We start from the raw sequence: 19653 nt of genomic DNA, 5'->3' as shown, positions 1-19653 counted from the left end.
TTCAAACTAACAAAATTCATTATTTATCATCTAAACTACATATAAAAAGTATAAACGAAGGGGCTAACTTACCGCATGTGTGTATCAAGATTGCCATTTGAAGGGAGACTCACTGTGGAAGGGGCATTGGGAGAGGGAGTGAACGTATGGGAGCCGAGCTCCACGACCAGCTCTCTCCAGGACTGAGTTCTCTTTAAGAATTCTGGTTTTTGAACATCACTTTCTAATATGGTTAGAATTTAAGGGTTGTGAATTTAGAAACTCCCACTTAAGAAAAATTCTGAAAGAGGATTAAGAAATAGAGGATAAACAGCTCAGAGCACTGGGGGTGGGAGGACTGCCATTAATAAAGGGGAGAGTCTGTCGCGTGGACATAAGCACTGGACACCAGTGACTCTGAAATGTAGCCCAAGCCCCGGAAGTAGCATTTGCTGTGAGCAAGAACTCAGATGGGCTCGGAGACACGGGCCACAGGGGCTTGTAGTAATAACACAAATACCCAAAACCCATCAAAACCCCTAACATCAACTCACTTTATGATACATAATAACGGCCACAGGTAAGAGTAATTTCCTTAGTAGAACAATTTATTAATGGATATGCAATAAAGTATGTCTCCAAAAACCTTTCCAGAAATGACAAGACAGAAAGTAAATTTGTTTTCAGTTCTCTGGCAGTTTTTTTTTTTAAATGTAAACATAAAATACTTGAAGAAACGATAAAAAGTAACAAGTGAACCTGTAAATATATCTTTAAAACTCTGATCTCAAACAGGCACTTGAGGCTTCCACACAGACGTGCTATCTGATGACTTAAATATTTATCTAAGCAGAAATCAGAAGGCTTTTGCATAACGACAAAAGCACACATTCAGTAAGGCCTTCAGACGAAGGGAAAAGGACCTGAATGAGCACAGCCCGAACCCTGACGGGAGGCGAGGCTGAGGAGACGGAGCTGGAGGAGATCGGGGGCCGGCGAACACCCGGACATAATCACACAGACAGGCACAAGAGCTACGCTAACACGAGCATCATCGGTAAGTATGTGAATATCCCTCGAGGCGCGTTTCCGACGTTGGCACCCGTCAGTGAGCACACCCCACGGACAGGCCATTCGAGACTTTTAAGAACACACGTGACCGCCAGAAGGCTCCTCTCGTAACGCTGAGGACGCCGCGGTGATCAGAAGCAAAAGCCTCCGTTCAGATGTGAGTCCACGCTAGGCCGCCGGACGCATAAACCAGGAGCCAGTGGAATTCGTAATTGCATTACATGAAGAACAGTTTCCAAACTGCTCAGTACCATTCACACTTCCCGTGTGGAACCAAGCACATCCCCATCTGTTTGCACACCAACGTCAGAACACAGGCGTGTGCTTACACAATCGCGACAGCAGCAAGCAGTTAGTGGCATCTGAACGTCCTTCACATTCACTCACAGTTCCAACTAGATGTCCACTTGCTAGTGAGATTCCGTAAGTTTTACAAGTCAAAAGATAAACCATTATTACACTAAAAAGCATTTATAAGCAATAAAGATGTTTCATTACAGATTCCTATAAACTTTGGGAATTCACTTTTGAAGTGCAGCAGAATAGTAAGTACTTAACGAGCGTTTAAGGGCTCTGTGCAACAGTTTACATTTAGAAGAATTAACATCTGGAAGTAATTTCGGGAAGTACTAATAAATCTTGGTCTTCTCACCACCCTAAGCTCAGGCCTTATTAATGTAAACAGAGACACACACACCTTATTTCTAGCGAACAGGCAGGAGGCCGTGGCGTGTCGCCGTGCGGGAGCTGGTTTATTATCCGGGCCGTGGACGGGAGCACAGTAACGGGGACGGTCATGGAGGGTCAGGGGCGTGGGAGCCTCACAAACCAGCATCAAGAGAAGGCGTGGGGAAGGCTCTTCGGGGCGCTGCAGCCGACGTGTGCTGAGCCAAAGGCAAACTGTGAACGGCTGTGCAAAGCCAGCTCTAATAATATCAGGAATATTCTTCCAAAGGCAATATTCAATATATAAAAATGGAGTAAATTAAGATGTTAATATATTAAACAATTTATAAACATTTAAAATTATAGATACCTTACAAAACAGCTGTGATGATAAACATTTTTGTTGCAAACAACACACACACGAATTAAACACAGTACAAACACTCTTAATTAGCACGTTAGCTGGGAGTGGTGGGGAGGAAAGCTCACACCTGAAATCCAATAGCTTCCTAACATAAAGCATCCCTAATTAAACGTCACATGTATTTTTAACACTGAATTATAAAAAAAAATTGAAATTTTCAATAATTCCTTATTTTAAGGCCACTGAAGTGAGTTTCACATTGTTACATTTTTGTGATGTGCTGTTCAGAGTCCAGGGATGTTGTGGTACTCGTCACACCCATCCCACTCACAGACGTTCCCTGAACGATGATGCATCCTGTCGAGTTTTCCCCTCGCCTTCACTCATAAAACATCAGCACCCAGCACCACGCGTCACAGCGTCTGGGGCTCAGTCATGTAACGGGAGGCCGTGGACTTGCTGCAGGTGTGGTCTGACTCCAAGGAGAGTGGCTCTCAGGATATGGTTGCTATGACAATGTTGTTGCTAGGACAATTCCAAGGATCACAAGCAAAACAGTTACACAAATAATAATGAACATCATTTTCTGCAAGATAAAGAAAAACATTAATTAATTTGCAAGGTATCAAAAAGAAGAAATCACTAATGTCATTTCTTAACAAGACTCTCCTAGAATTTGAGAGAGTTTAAAATACAAGGCCTACAGGTCACAGAAAAGGGAGGGGTGGGGAAGGAAAGCTCCACGGGCAAAGCTCTGAGTTGCACACGCGTCTATTAAATTAAGGGGACGTAGTTAAAATAAGTGCCGCTGCAGCTCGACTTGCTCCTGGAGGGACAGGCAACATCTACCCGGCACCGTGTGCGTTCTTCACGGACACTCTCTGCGGATCACACTCAAACGACCAACTGCGATTCCGCGGACGCACATCTTCTCAGAGCGTTCAGTGGATCTCTCGTTTGCTGACCTCTTACTTGCCCATGTTTTACACTGAGGCGTGTGCACGTGTCTTCTGCCACATCCACAGCCCAGAGGCCAGGCAACGAGCGCAGCTGGCTTTGTTTCCAACTAGCAAGCATCCCTGCCCAGCTGGACACTAAACCACCTTTGGCTTAAGGCATCTGGTCTCATCCAGGGAACGTGTCCGGGAGAGAAGGAGGAAGTCTCGAGATGAAAGGCACGAGACCCTGCGTGAGTCCGAGTTCTCCTGGCAGACAGCAGACTCATCACCTTCACCGCCGGCTAGCGCACACACGGCACACTGCCGCCTAAGAAACCCGCCTGCGGACACGGCGTGGCTCTGAGCCAGCACCGGCTGGCAGCACTTCCATCAACACCGTGTGCCCTGATGCTCAGCGAGCCAGGCCCTCAGGAAACTTTCAGTCAGTCCCTCAGAGGGTAGGGAGCGCCGCTTTCGGGTCCCCTCTCCATCAGATTCGCGCACGTTCCTGGCGTGAGGACTGCAACCCCAGCCGCATCCCCCCCTGCGCCCCCCATGAACTCCACTCAGCGCCTTCATCTGATGACAGCCTTTTCCTTTGGCCTGCGGTACCCTCTTCCTTCCCATCGGCGGCCACCCTTCAGCTCCAGCACCTGCTCCGGCCACCTGGCGTTCCTGAGAGAACCGGCCACCCTGCACGTGAGCTCTGACTCTCTGTGCCCCAGGGGCTGCCTCCGCGGATGTCAGGCCCTGCGCACGTTGTCCTTCCTTCCCCACTGGCTTGAGGCAGTGCTCCCCTGAATTCCATGACAGCTGAACTCCTGCGCCCCAGATGCCACAGACTTAACAACCCTTCTTGTCTCACACCCTGCAAACAGCTCAAACCAAACGCGTGCCCTTCTATTGGTGGGCAGAGCACACCCGGGGCACCAACCCTGTTCTGAGAGTTACGGTCACGGCTCTACCAAGGCACTGTCTCTGCCTATCTCCTCGGACAGGAAATCAAGCGTCCCACCCATGTGGCTGAACTACTTGCTGAAAAAATAAATTAATTTTTCCAAAGTATAATTACAGACATCAACCACTGCACTTTTATAAAAGAAGTAACTGTCGGTGTGTTTTTATTAATGAGGATCGTTCTGTGTTCATATTTCAAGACATCAGAGTAAACCAGGCATCCGGGCCCGGTTTCAATCGCACTGAAAAATCTGTTTTTACTCAATGGCATTACCAAACAGCATCCCTGCATCCAATCTAAAAATTAATTTTAATCTTTAGTGTAAAACCACATTCAACCAACCATATTACGACCACCATGAAAGATTATGAAAATACGTATTTTTAAAACAATTATAGGGGCGCCTGGGTGGCTCAGTCGTTAAGCGTCTGCCTTCAGCTCAGGGCGTGATCCCGGCGTTCTGGGATCGAGCCCTGCATCAGGCTCCTCCGCTGGCAGCCTGCTTCTTCCTCTCCCACTGCCCCTGCTTGTCTCTCTCTCACTGGCTGTCTCTGTGTCAAATAAATAAATAAAATCTTTTTAAAAAAACTAAAAAATAAAAAAATAAATAAAACAATTATAAAAATATTTTTTAAGTGCAATTATATTAGTGAAAAAAATCACAGACATCATGTTTTCCAGCAGAGCTGCCAGGACAGCATCCTGAAGATCACGTAAACGTCCAAATAAAAATACAGCACTAAGCCTCCCTCCTTCTAAAGAACGAACTTAAACCAACCCCGCGACCAGAGCCTGTTCTGAAACAAGTCCCGTGTGATCCCGTGGCCCATGGCCCATGCCGCTTCTCTCCCGTGCCCCGCGCGGCTCAGGGGCCCTGGGCTCCAGCTGAGACAGAGCTCTCCAGCCCACACTAGCGGGCCGCACGCGGGCCTCCTCCCTACTCGGCTGTCCGTCACGGCTGCACACCCAGCAGCCGTCGCAAGGGCTGGGCCACTCGCCCCGGACCAGGGATTCGGCACAGCAGCTGGCATTCTCGCTGGAGCGCTCACGCGGGGAGAAGGGTCCCAAACACACAAGACACCAGAGGGAAAACACAAAATGAACTGAAGGTCAGAGAAAGGTGAACGTGGTGAACAAAAATAAAGATACTTGAATCACTAATTATCTGTTCTGCTCCGAATCCTTTCATGGGCAGGCTGGCTAAGTGAACAGTCTCCGCTTCCGCGAGGGGGTGTGGGCAAACCACGTGCAGCGGGCACACGGCCACCAGCGACCAAGGACTTTCCCGGAGAATTCTGCTCCACTCCTCGCAGCCCCCAGCACCCCCACCAGCAAGGAGATCTCACAGAGCAACCTTCAGTTGTCGCAAGTGTTCCCAAAGCTGAAACCAAAAAGGTATGTGAAAGCATGACGTGCAGGTTCACCAAGAAAGTGCCTCCGGGCTGGGATGGCCACACGGAGCGCACCCGCCCTGCCACACCTGCACGCCAAGGCTTTCACGGGCCACATGAGAAGGAGACCTCCATTTAAAGACGACCCACCAGCACCCTGTTCCCTCCCAGCACGCGTGGCGGCCGGCGACCGGCGAGCAGGCTGCCAGGACGGTGAGGCACGTGACAACGGGGCGAGCGTCACGCTGGCTCACGGGGAGAGTTACCACGCAGATTAGCTGTTAGTTACTTACTGCCACGCTGGCAGGCGCATGCACGGACGCCATCCACATCATCACTTGCCAACTGATAAACCAATAATTAGAACAATTACGGCAACCAGAGCCACTGACACAGCTACAATTATCCACTTTTTCTGTCAAAGAAAAGCAAGCTGATTACATTATGGTAATTTCCTATCACCACATTAGAAGACATCATTCACTGAAAATAAAACAATCCACAGGAAACGGTTCTAAAATCTAAGGTACAGGACATCTGATTGTTGGGCAGCTCTTAGTTCTTAAAAAGGGTGATTTTCAATTGAACAAGGTGAGACTGTTTGGAGATAAACGGCTCTAGAACGCTTGGGATATCAGGTTCCATCCGTGAGACCGGTGAGTCTGGAGAGACTGATGTTCCCGCAGACAGAGCTACGGAATGAGCCCCACCCTCCTTCCTTCCTTGTCTGTTTGCTGTGGGCGGTTAAACCCTCTGCAGCTCCCGCCACACCCCAGAAAGTACAGCCCCCTGATGCCGGCTGTCTCCCGGGGGCCCAGGCAGCTGCGCCAGGAGGGGGACGGCCGAGATCTGAGCAGATGCGGCAGCGGGGCGTCCGGGAGCAGTGAGCCATGTGAACGAGCCGTGTGATGTCAGGGGTCGGCTGTGTCCCTGCAGAGGCGGTGACAGTGAAGGACACAGGCACCACTCCTCGGAGCAGCAACACCGCAAAGTACAGGGGGCCTACTCAGCAGCTGAGTCCGCACTCCACACTAGGCCTGTTGTCTCTGTAAAACCAACTTTTCACAAAAATCTTCACTGGGCTGACATGCTGGTTAGGGAAACGAAGGGCCTGGCCCTTTGCTGATGACTTTGTAAGGCAAGTCCACCGTGTGCCTGGAAGTAGGTGGAGAACTCACGTGTGGACCTTATCACTTCACGGAGGAGTATTTTAAAGAGTGTTAACACAGAATAATGTCAGCAACCAGGTCTCACGTTTCAAAGACAAGGAACACACTCAGACATGCCCAAGGGAAAGCAGAGCCTGTGGGCTGAGAGTAGAGCCCAGAGGGGCCTGCGCGTCAGCCCCGTGGACTCTGCACTCAGACCCTCACCCTTCCTTTCTTCCCCGCACTCTGGAGCCGCCTCTTTACGAGGCCGTGGGCCGCGTGTGGGACCCCGGCCCCGACCAGAAAGACTCCTCGAACCGGCACAGACCTCTCCCGGGACAGGGGAGCAGCGGTGGGGGCTCTGTGTGGGCCTTCTCAGCCCTCGGGACAAAGAGGCCACGAACTGCCAGACAAGGACACCCGTGAAATGTGCTGACAGCTTTCTTGCCCCTGAGTCAGAACTTCATTCCATCGTGTTGCTGTTCTTAGAAGAGCTTTGCTCACACACTCAGGACGCAGGTAAGGACATCACAACTCCTTCACGAAGCTGGAACGTGGCTGTCACAGAATGCCACAGGCCAGTCTCAGTAATGCTTCTCTTCCTCCAAGCCAGAGAATTAGCAAGTAACCCGAGGAAGGAATCGAGGGTTCACTGCACAAAATGTGTGACCAATGGCTTCCAGAGTTCCCGTCCCATTAGCTTTACATCCCCCCCAGATAACGGCTCAAGACACAGAGGCCTCTGGAGAAACGTGGGGTCACAGGACACAAAGGGTCACAGTCAACACAGTTACCTACACAACCTTTAACTGTTCAGCAAAAATAATCACTTCAGCTTTAAAGTGAAATAAGAATTTAAGGAATTATTTATTTCTTGGAATACCTTTTAAGGAGGGCTACACCCACATACTACACTCAAAGCCAAATAAAGACAAGAACGCACGTTAGTTCTTAAAAACCCAACTCACCCTCCTGGCTCTGCTGTGGTATCTAATGGCTCTCTTCGTCTCTTCTTTAGCGTGCTCCACGTACTCTGTGGCGTTCATCACGTTTTTTTCTATGTTGTTGATCATTTCACCCTTAAAAAAGAAAGTTTCAGGCTCAGAGGACATTTTTGAATGACCTGAGTGCGTATCTTACGGCAGCCGCGGAGCGCCGATAAAGTCTCCACATGGACATCGTGCGCACGTGACAGACACCCACAAACAGAGGAAAACATGATGAACATGCCAAGACAAAGTAATCAAAATTGGTATTTTAACAAGAATGATCAGGGATGAGAGGGATGGGCGACAATGCTGATGATGAAAGGCGTGTCAAGTCCATTCTGAGACATGCGCTCGTAAGCGAGCTCCTGGGGAAGGTGAGCGCAGCCGACGCCTTCCCGGTGCACACACACGACGGACAGTATCGTTTCTACTGGGCGGAAAGCTGCTGTGATTCCTCTGAAACATCTGTAAACCGAGACCAGCACGTGACACTGAACTGACGAGATGAACGAAGAGCGTGGCACGAGGCGAGCGCAGGGAGGAGCGAGGGGGAAGGAGATGGTACCTGGCAGTCCGTCCACGGCAGACAGAACCTGCAGCCATGACAGCAGCAGTGGGAAAGGACGCACCATTACCTCCCACGTTCGCAAACTCAGCTCGCTAGCAGTTCTATACACAGTCTGAGTTCGATTACTAGCACAGCTCTGAAAGGAGACCGCGACACAAAGCTAAGAATACAGCCCTTTGTCTAACGGAGCTCAATGCAACACGTGTGGCGTAGAAACGTCACGGTTAAAGTCTAAGCTACTGCAAAATCTTACGTAATTACAGAAACAATGTAGGGTCCTTACTGCCTAGCGGCTCCCTTCGTGACACTCCCTGAAAACACGAAGCTGGCGGAAACCTCTCGCTTCACGTGGGGGAAGGCAAGGGCTTTGAGACAAGAGAGAGCCCGTCCACTGCCAGGGCTGCTGGGTTCTCCCACCAATCTCAGAGTACCTGAGCTTTCCACATTTTATGATAAACGTCCTCAAAATAAACCGTGCTCCTCAAAAGGTCAGTGACACACATGGAGAATGAATCCCGTACAAGGAGGCACTTCCTGTCATCCCTCACATAATCCAGAAAACAAGCTGGTCAGGTTCAAAACTTCCCACCAGACTGCTCCTGCCAGAGCAGATCCTGAAACCAGCCTTCCGGGGCGAGAGGACACAAGCTACCGAAGATGTGTGACATGGGCGTCACCAGAATCCTAACAGTTGAATCAATAAGCGGCTGCGTGTAGGCCTCGCTCCATATTGGAAACATCACAGAGCGCCTGATTCAGGTCTCGGGAGTCAGAACACACCAGCCTGTGTTTGATACTGGATTTTATATTTTGTGAGGAATTGTCTATACTCCTTGCATCCTCTCCCAGGGGAACCTTTTCACCCTTGGGGTGGCCCGCCCTGCCCCCCTGTGTCACTGGACAAAGCAAGAAAGACCACCACACAGTGACCACAGACTTCTGTGTCACGGACGGTAGCCTAAATTTAAGGCTATTCTTTTAAATGTTTCTCCCAATTATCGTCCTAATACATGGTCCTTGTAGAACGCTTGAAAATACACATATTTTAGAGAAATCAAAATCCCCACAGTCCCACTGTTAGATGACTTGGCAGATTTCTTTCCTTCTGTGAACACTGTTCTACGGAGCTGAGTTCACGCCATACACATCCACACGTGTGCGTCCGGGATATCTAATTACACGTACGTAGATGCGTATGTCCACACATAAGATTTTGTGTCTCCCTCTTCACTTACAATTCCAGCACAGTATCTGTATGTCTCACTAAAAATCTCCCTGAACGAAAGTCTGCCTGTGGCTGCCTAGCAGCTTGTCCTGTGGACACACAGAATTTAAGAAAGGAAGCCAGCCCCTCCCTGCTGAAAGTCGAAACTGTTTCCAGCATTCCCGTCTCACAGTAACACTGCCATCACTTCTGAATTTTGAGACTGGATCCAAAATACTGGTTTTCTCAGCTATGCGGGACTCTGACGTGAGACTTCACAGAGGCAGCTGTCCGTCACGGAGACGGGGAGACGTGCGCAGTTACCTGGGTCTCCACGAACATGGCCATGTCCGTGAACATCTCATGCAGCTCCCGGATGCTGGTCTCCAGCTTCATGATGTCCTTGTGACGAGACTCAATTTCATTGAGAGCTTGTCTAGTAATTTGTGAATCTGATATAATCTTTGAAAAACAAACACAAAAGAGAAATACTGATGAACTCAGGGCCGCGGGCAGATACGTGCAGACGCGCGGCCGCGGCCTCCCGGGCGCTCACGTCTGCCGTGAAGACAGAAGGGCTCCCGCTCTCCAGCATCTCCTCCAGCTCATCGTCCGTCGTGGTTCTTCCAGCTGCAAGACAAACACAAACTCCACTCAGAACGTGCCAACATTTAGAAACGACTCTTTCAACCCTATGCAACTAAAACCTGACTTTACATTTTTAAACCTTTTTCTGACCTTTCAAACGTATTTTCTTAGATGAGTGTTAATGCTGAGAGAAACTGACATAAGACTAAAAAACAGGAAAAATGAGAAAACTCTCACAAAGAACCTCATAGCTGGAACGAATCACAAAATCTAACTTTAGTATGAATGAGAAACAACTGTAAGGAGGACTCGTGTAATTTTGTGCCACACGTTTTCCCGAAAGTTTGAGTCTGGCTGACGGATAAAGGGTATGTTACCAGCATCGACTGGAAGGTCATAAAGACTGACTAATTAGAATCAGAGGCTGTGTTGGCTGGTGGTACTTTCCTTTGAGTTAAATGTATTAATGCTCTCTATGAAATACATTCACGGGTTTTTGGAAAAACACAATTGATAATTCTTATTTTTTATAATTTGTGCCACGAGACAAAATTAAACGAACGTCATAATAATTCAAATATCATTTAAAGTGAATGTTCACAGCAGCATTATTCATATCATCATCAAGTGGAATTGACCCAAACGTCCATCTGCTGAGGCCCAGATAAACACAGCACAGCCCGTCCGCATGACGGCGCCTCCGTCAGCAGGCCGCGGGATGGCTGCACCTCGAAAAATCTGTATTAAGTGAAAGAGGCCAGTCACAAAAAAACCACATATTGTGTGATCCCATGTATATGAAGACCCCAAAACAGGAGAATTGGTAGAGGTGCGTGGTTGTCTAGGGCTCCGGGAAGAGGCGCGGGGAGTGACTGACGGTAGACGTGCATTTTTTGGGGTGACGACGACAATGTCCCACAATCGGCTGTGTGACACACTGGAACCACTGACCTGCACACTCTGCTCGTCACTGGCGCGGTATATAACTGTGGCTCTGGAAACATGCTGAAATACCATTTGATGAGGTTCACGCTCATGGCTATTCTGGGCTCCCCAAGTCCCTAGGGAGGTACACACAGCCCTGGGGGCCGCTGCGCCCACCGTGAGCGCGTGCCGCGGCTGAGGAGCCCTGGTCTTCTCTAACGGGGAGCGGCACACCTGACTGACCTTCATGCAGTCAGCAAAGTGCCTTCCGCCCGGAGGGAAGCCTGAGCCCCACCATCCCAGACTGCTGGCTACACATGGTCCTTGCAAGGCAGGCTGGAGCAAATGACATCCACACTTGCTCGCCAGACACACAGCACCGTGAGGCCCTCAGGAACCGTCTCCCCACATGGGGCACGGGGCAGGGGGGGCAACAGAAAAGTACGTGAGGAGATGATGGCTGGAAGTTTTCCAAATCTGATTAGCACCCTAAAAGTAATGCTGATTAGAAAGTAATTTAAAGTCCACTCACCAAGGATTTTCCAAAGGATGTGAATAAAGAAAAAGTTCTGGTGATTCAGTAAACAGGAAGCCATGAAAAGGCTTTAGGTTTCACAATATTGGCAAAAATAGAGATGGAATAATTCTCCTGAAGTTAAAATACTTTGATGTCAAGACCTTAAGAAAAATATGTTAACAAGGGCACCTGGGTGGCATAGCGGTTGGGCGTCTGCCTTCAGCTCAGGGCGTGATCCCTGCGTTCTGGGATCGAGCCCCACGTCAGGCTCCTCTGCGTGAGCCTGCTTCTTCCTCTCCCACTCCCCCTGCTTGTGTTCCCTCTCTCGCTGGCTGTCTCTATCTCTGTCGAATAAGTAAATAAAATCTTTAAAAAAAAAAAAATGTTAACAAAAAAAGTATTTTCCTTTACTCACTTATTTCTAGCTGACGCTGTATCCGTCCTTTACTCCGCTCCCGGAACAGGGTCTGGGCCTCATTATATTCTGTCATAACTTCCACAAATTTCCGAGATAGTACGGAATGCTATTAACACAGAAGAAATTAATATATAACTATCATTTCTTTGCTGAAAGTGACATACAAAAACATGACATCAGGAAAACTACATCTGTTATGGGAACCCTTCACACAGAAAGTGAGAGGAGCAGCAGCCAGCTCTACGACACAACCCATGCTGAGAGCTTCACGTGTGCCACTGGGCTGGACGGTCCCAGCACCCCCATTCTACAGACGTGGACACTGTGACTCGAGCTCGCCTGGAGTTCCCGGCTGACCGGACGTGGCCTGGCACCCACGCTGGCTGCCCCGGAGCCTGCACGCTGGGCCCCCAAGCAAGCAGCCCGGACCCCACCGTCAGCACCACAAACATTTAGAAGGTGCGGACCTCACCCCCCACCCTCCACGGATTCAGATAATTCAGATAATATTGCTCTTCAGAGCAGAACTCTGTTGATGGACTGAAAACACATTTTCTTCATAATGAGGTCATCTACAGAGATCACCTCCCTTTATGCAGAGATGTTGTAAGGATTAATGTGACATAGAGATGAACTATTTTAAAGTTGAAAGAAGTAAAAAGACCTATTCTTCCCATCGCTTCCGTCTGGACGAGGCGGACAACCAAACCTGGGTTCTCCGGATGCGAAGATCCACCGAAGTCCGGTTCCCACTCTCATCCTGGTCAAAACTTTGCTCAATAGCTGGAAACAAACAGGAAAAGAGTCACCTTTACACTAAAAAACAGAAGTTTCTGAAGCCAAACCTCCAGTGGCTTTTCTTTCTTATCTTTTCAATCCCTCATAAACGTAGGGATCTCAATAATGATCATCCATCGGTAATTCCACAAAACAAAACCGGATGTTCTAGCTTCACGTTTAAAACAAAAAGAAACAAACCACCTGACTCTGATGGAGTCTGGAGAACGTAACTATCCATCTACAGGACATACACACTTTCACACCCTGACGCGTGGTGAATTCCAATGGACAGATGTCCTGGTTTCTCCAACCAAAAGAAAAAAGGGGGGGGGGAGATGGAAGGCGAGTCTGAGTTTTAAAAAACATTAAGTGACAGGCCACCAATCACAGGGTATGGTCCTTATCTGGAACTCAACTCCAGCACACTGTAAAAAGAAATTCAAGGAACACTGAGGAAGAATAAATTCTAATTGGCTATTTCCTAACTGTGTGGATATAATCATGGCACTGTGGTTGTATTTTTGGGTGAAAATCCTTCTGTTCTGCAATACACTGACACACGTCTGATGAAGCCACCTGGGCAGGCAGGAGCCCCGAGGGTGCAGAGCTGAAGGGTGTGGCCGCGGGGTTGGCCATGGGCTGTGGGTGGTCATCCTCCTACCCCCACCGGTCTGAAATGCCCCCTAACAAAAGTTCTTCCTGATCTGCAGAGATTTCCTGGATCTGAATGTTCCTTTGTAACAATTAGATACAACGTGTCTTCCCAGCACCCAGGTTTACGCCCAAACCTCTCAGAAACCACCTCTCGGAGCTGAACCTCGAGTACCAGAAGCTAAACTCCTACAAACTCAAGAAACTATTTAAAGAGAACTGGAGATTCGTATGAAAGGCTATTCACCTTCTCAAATATCTGTAATTTAGCAAAAAATGTCATTAAAAATAGGCCTCTCTGAGAGATTAACAATTCATAAGCAAATGCATAATTAACCTTGTTGAATAAACTAGTGCTTCCATCCCAAATTTGCGGATTCACCAGTTAGCTTTAGCTCCTGTGCGCCGTCCTCACGGCCAGCAGTTAAGAATTCTACAACAATTCTAGTAACATAAAGGCCACTACTCCACGTTCATACAAATAATTTAAAGTGCTCACAGTTCTGACTCGTAAAAATGTCAAGAGTAAGAGATTCTAAAGGAAACACAGATTACCCATACACCACCACCACCCATTACACGCAGCCCAAGCTGTAAACTCACACTTTAACTTGGCTCGGATTTTGTTAGCAGTTTTCTTGATTTCTTTGTTCAGATCTTCAAGCTCTTCTTTAATTTCTTTAAAATTAAAAAAAAAAAAGGCATCTAAGTTATAATACCCAATAAACTTAAATTCAACAACATCTAGGTAAATATTCAAGTGTTTGGTTCTCAAAGCGAAGTTCCCACACCTAGGAGCCTCAGCACCAGGCGGGGTCCTGGTAGAAATGCACGTTCCTGGGCCCCGCCCAGACCTACCCAGTGTGGGACCTGAGGCCAGCAATCTGAGCCTCACAAGCCCCTAGCTGACTGTGATGTGCACCTGTATTTGAGAAGAGCTGGTTTATAGCAATTAACTGATGAACTAGTTCACTGAATCTGTCACTAACACCTAGACCTAAGAGAGGAAGAAGAAATTTAACCAAATTCTGGGGGAAAAATTCTCCTATGTGTTCGATTTCCTTTGTGCTCATCTGTACCTAATGGAAGCAGGCTCCTCAGAGTGCTGGGCCCCACACTGGGAAGGCTGAGGCTAACCCCCAGACCCAGCCACTCTGCCGGGACAGGGACAGCCAGTGCTGGATCTTCAGGAAAACGCACATGGAGCAGGAGAATGTGTGCAGGCATGTGGCCCAGCTGAGGACACAGCACGCCAGACTTGGGGAACAGCTATGAGCCACGGGGTAGGCACAGAAGCTTCCGTAACTGAGGACTGAGCCTGGGGTAGGTCAGAGCCCTGTGCCCCAGCTGGCACTCCCCAGGAGCACTCCCCGCTCTGGATATGAAAGCCCTGGGCCGTTCCAGGAATGGAGATGCCGGACTCCCTGCTCATACAGGCAGGCAGGGGCTCAGGTGTTCGTGAGGGAAAGGAAAGAGGCATCACCAGCCGTAAGGTTATCCTGGGCAAAGGTCGCATTTCAAACCACTGAGAAAAGGAAGTGGTGTGATCAACACTCCTGCTGAGAACCATCAGGAAAGCTGGACAAAATAGGTTTTTAATCTGCTTAAAGGCATTTAAAGCTAAAAAGGCAGGTAAGCAGATCCAGGGGAAGGACACCCAGATGGGGGAGCCAGTGACAGGGGCGGGAGCAGCTTGAAGCTGGAGGCAGGGAGACGGGAGCTGTGAAGCCACTGAAGGCCCTGCCCCAGAGGAAGAGACCGTGATGCGGCTCACCTAACCCTCCCAAACTAGACCCGGAGCCGCGGCCGCCCCCGGCCATCGGTCAGAATGTTTAAAAGCCACCTTCTAGAAAAGACGACACTATGCTAGGACTCAAATTACTGCCACGAGCTTTTAGGCACAAAGCCCAGGGCCCGATCAAAAATAGCCAGGCAAACAAAGCAGCACAGTCGAGGTCCACAGACCCCCAGGGGCACCAGTTAGTGGGTGACGAGACACAGACGGTGAAGTCATTATGTTCAAAGGGGCGAAATACAAGATTAAGAATCTTGTCAGAAAATCAGACAGCACAGAAAGGAACCAAGTGAAATTCTAGGACTGAGAAATATCTCACCCAGATATAACTCAATGGGTGGAGAGAGGTCTGAGATGAACCAGAAACACACTTCCCAACAGAACCGTGAGATGGGGGCGAGAACAGAACAGAGGGCAGGGGAACCACGGGCACACGGAAAAGGCCTCGACACACAGATTTCAGGTCTCCCAAAGAGGGAGGGCAGGAAACGGAGCAGGGATGGCTCGTGAGGAGACAGTGGCCCAGGCAGCCAGAGGCGCAGACCCAGGGATCCAGGAGGCTAACTTAGGAAAAGCAGTGCAAACAGAAAAAAAAAAAAAAACGCATCCAGAAATGGCAGTGCAAAATCACTGAACCAAAGACAAAACACCAAGTATCTTAAAGCCTACAATTCAACAGCTAACTTAAAAAAAAAAAAAAAAAAAAAAAGATTACTTCAAAATCTTCAAGATGGTCAAAGAAAATTACTTCCCAATAGACTCCTACACTTGAAACTGCAAAAGTCCTTTTCAAGAACAAGATTACGGGGGCACCTGGGTGGCACAGCGGTTAAGCGTCTGCCTTCGGCTCAGGGCGTGATCCCGGCGTTATGGGATCGAGCCCCACATCAGGCTCCTCCGCTATGAGCCTGCTTCTTCCTCTCCCACTCCCCCTGCTTGTGTTCCCTCTCTCGCTGGCTATCTCTATCTCTGTCGAATAAATAAATAAAATCTTAAAAAAAAACACCAGCACAAGATTACGGACGAAGATTTCAGACAACTGCATATTCCCTACTAAAAACAGTAACAGAGAGTGTTTTTTAGAAAGAAACGATCTCGGATGGAAGTCGTGAGACTCAAGGAAGACTAAGGACTGGTATGGGCATGCATGTAGGGAGATCCGAAGGGACGTTCGTGGTACTAACATTTACGTTACTTTTACCCATTACATACGAACGGCAATATGTGCCTACGAGGATAGATGGGGTCAGAGCTTCCTGAGGTCCTTGTATTCCCTGGAAATAGTAAAAACACAGATTTCTACCGGACCTTAAGTCAAGAATGCGTGCTATACTCTGGATTATAACAACAGAAGGAAGTCCATATAAACAGCTACTGGTGGGGGGGGATACAATTCTTAAAACCCAATCCAAAAGAAAGCACGAAAAGAAAGAAGTAACAGAACAAGCAAGAAAAATGAAAAACAAATAGGATTATGAATGTCTACCCCAATATATCACTAATTCTAGCCAACAGCCTAAAAGCACTTAGAGACAAAAAATGATCAAGCTGGAAAAAAAACAAAACCCAATAACATTTTATTCATAAAAGACGAGAAACACGTAAGCACCCGGCTACGGAAGATCAGCAGGAATTGGTGGGGAAACCTATCCCACAGCCAGTAATCAAGGCAAACCAGGAGCTCTGTCCACACAGGCCAAGTGGCCGCGAGGGCACAAAGTGTCCGTTAGTGGGGGCGGGAGGGGCACTCCCCATGACAAAAGGTTCTGAAGGCACCGGCCCCCCCAGCTTTCCATGCACGTGGGTCTGCCTCAGACCCTGGAAGGAGGGAAACAGATGGCTACAGAGGGTGTCACGGACCAGGCCTCAGACGAGAACAGGGCTGCACAGCAGGCAACAACAGTTCATCAGCCTTACCTTCCCCAACTAGAGGACCAGTGCCGGCACACGAGACCGCATCCTTCAGAGATACAGCCTGGAGCGGTCACTCTGAAAGGAGTCAGCAAAAATAGCAGTGGCACACACGGAACACAGGTATCACACACGGCAGCACACTCACTGTGTGGCCATACGGGAGCACACACCCACAGATCAGCGTGGCAGATGTGGACCACCGGGGAATCCAGGCAAAGGAAACATGAGTTTCCACTGTACCGTCACTGCAACCTTCCCATCGATTTGAAAATGTTCACACTAAACTCTGAAAACAGAGTTTACTGGTACTAGCCCCTGGATCCGGCAGGAACAGGCCCAGGGACTGGGCACCACCTGGTGGCCACTGTGCTCAGGCTCCACGCGGCCCTGAGGCTGGGGGAGTGGGGCAGGGGGGAGAGCCAAGCTCCCCCCCACCCCACCCACCTGCCCACCCGCCAGGGGCCAGCAGCCCACAGCCCTCTGCATCGCTCCAGGCTCCCCGGACCAGGGCCCAGGTCTGCATTACAGGAACTGGACTTCTCTTTTCAGAGGTCAACTGAGTAGGCACTTGGACACTGCCTCCCCCGTTGTGGCTCACACTCTGTCATGAAACAGACCAAAGATCAGAGCAACAGTTTTTTTTTTTTTTTTAAGATTTTATTTATTTATTTAACAGAGATAGAGACAGCCAGCGAGAGAAGGAACACAAGTAGGGGGAGTGGGAGAGGAAGAAGCAGGCTCATAGCAGAGGAGCCTGATGTGGGGCTCGATCCCATAATGCTGGGATCACGCCCTGAGCCAAAGGCAGAAGCTTAACAACTGTGCCACCCAGGCGCCCCCAAGAGCAACAGTTCTATTCGGAGCCCAGAGGGACTACTGTGCAGCATTACGCGTTCTGCCCTTATTCCAACAGTAGTGTCACCTGCTGCTTCTTGGCAGCATAAGTTCTTCGGAAGCAAATTATTCAAAAGAAAAAAACACACTAATATTTATTCAAATTCAATTTTCCCAAAAATTAAGATGTTAATAGGTGTTACATAAAAAGTTTTGTGGGCAAATAAATGTGCGCAACACTACACTAAGTTAAACAGGTTTCTTTATTTAAGCAGAACTGCTCAGGGCCTTTACTACTGAGGACACTGTAACTTCCCAAGAGGGGATATGGCCTAACGAGGTTCCCAAATACACTGGGTGACACACCTGGTTCATAGCCAAGCTGATGACATTCGTGCTCCAGGACACATTTTGGGAAACATTCTCCTAAACCGTAAGATAAGGCATCTACTGAGGGTCAAAGCATTATCTGACAAGACGTGCAAAATCTTAAAATTAAGAACGGGTTCTTTTTCAATGTAATGTCTTTATTTTTTCAATGTAAGGCTACACCAAATAATCCTCTCACAAAAAGTGGCTTTCAACTTTCCTCCGAAGTTGAGAGTAAGCGTCCCCATCACCACTTCCGCTTAACCCCATAGCGGAGGTCAGTGAAGTAAGTGCACTAGAAATAGAAGGCACAGAGCGAAGGGAACTGTCATTAGTCACAGATGACAGGACTGGGTGCAGAGACACTCCAGCAGAATCTCCACAGAAAGTAACAGCATAAGTAAGTCATCCAGCGAGAAAACAGATACAAGGTCAACGTATAAAAACCCACTGTATTCTACCCATAGAAACGAACAGAACACAAAACTTAGAGCAGATACTATTTGCATTAACATTGCGATCTCCGCCCCTTGTAAGAGACACAGTGTAGGATGTGTGAGGCCCTGCACCTAACCCTGGGGAGCACGACTGAGAGAGATAGAAAACAATGAAAACTGCAGAAGGACAGGCCCCTTTCATGGAGTAAAAGATGCAATATTGTAAAGACACCAATTCTTCCCCAAAATGATGCACGGATTCCAATTCGCAATCTCTGGCTTATCCAGACCCATCTTACCTTTACAGTTTTCAAAACTTATCTCTCCAGATCAAGGAAACACTCCCTTCTAATGGCCAATGCCCTCCTTCCTGGTTAATTTAGGATCATTTCTTACATGCTGTCCCTAACAGACATCCAGAACAGCACACTCCATACAAAAGCCTTTCCTGAAGACTTAAAATCACCCATAAACCTGCCCTAAAAATGCTGTTTTCCATCTCAGTCTCTTATTAACTTTCATTTAATAAAGATTTATTTATTTTAGAGAAAGACAGCAAGAGCAGGGAGAGAGGCAGAGGGTGAGAAAGTGCATCCGAACGGAGGGATGGCCTGCCTGCTCCCGGGACTCTGACCAGCTCCCCGAGTGACCGCAGTCAGGGCTGAGGCCTGTTTCACAGGCAGCACGAGAGAGAGGGGCACAGGTTTTAAAGGCAGGGACTTACTTCCTTCTGGGTTTGGTGCGGAAAGAACGATGCTGTGGTTCTTCTTTATTTCTTCAACATGTTGCGCTATCTGAGCTGTACCGTTCCTGATCTCCTCCACCTGGGACAGGTATAAACAGCCATCAGTGTTACGACAAGTTCAAGTTTGCTACCACTTTCCATTATCTAAACAGGGAAAGACAAAGGAAGTAAATGAATAATCACCTCGTGGTTCTTCCGTTCTCACACTCACCGTTATTTAACTTAAAGAAAAAACGTACCGTGTGAAGATCCACACCCCCATGACTAAGGCATGTTCACGAACAAAACCTATCAGGTTGTAAAAACCTTCACAATCGAGACCCAAGTGTTGGTACAGACGACATCCACTGGAAGCGGACGGCCATGCACCCAGCGCTGCACGCGGTCGAGGAGGACGAAGCTAGG

The 19653-nt window shown here is 48.5% G+C and overlaps 1 protein-coding gene across 9 annotated transcripts in view; it reads right to left on the bottom strand.

The window, feature by feature from the left end:
- Positions 1-569: 569 nt before the first annotated feature.
- The window catches only part of STX2 (syntaxin 2), a 31592-nt gene continuing 12508 nt past the window's right edge, over positions 570-19653 (bottom strand). For 3 of the 9 annotated variants that reach the window (XM_034672841.1, XM_034672842.1, XM_034672844.1), the window contains exons 3-10: positions 19228-19327; positions 13758-13832; positions 12433-12506; positions 11721-11829; positions 9833-9906; positions 9601-9738; positions 7484-7594; positions 570-2605 (exon numbers count right to left, since the gene is read on the bottom strand). In XM_034672841.1, coding sequence (XP_034528732.1) covers positions 2510-2605; positions 7484-7594; positions 9601-9738; positions 9833-9906; positions 11721-11829; positions 12433-12506; positions 13758-13832; positions 19228-19327 — 777 coding nt within the window. In that variant the 3' untranslated portion in view covers positions 570-2509. The other 6 variants (XM_034672843.1, XM_011237658.3, XM_019810321.2 and 3 more) reach the window with 6 other exon arrangements.

Source organism: Ailuropoda melanoleuca, chromosome 12 (assembly GCF_002007445.2).
Source record: "Ailuropoda melanoleuca isolate Jingjing chromosome 12, ASM200744v2, whole genome shotgun sequence".
NCBI lineage: Eukaryota > Metazoa > Chordata > Mammalia > Carnivora > Ursidae > Ailuropoda > Ailuropoda melanoleuca.
Note: the sequence above shows the minus strand (reverse complement) of the source record. Positions and strands in the feature narration are given on the sequence as shown.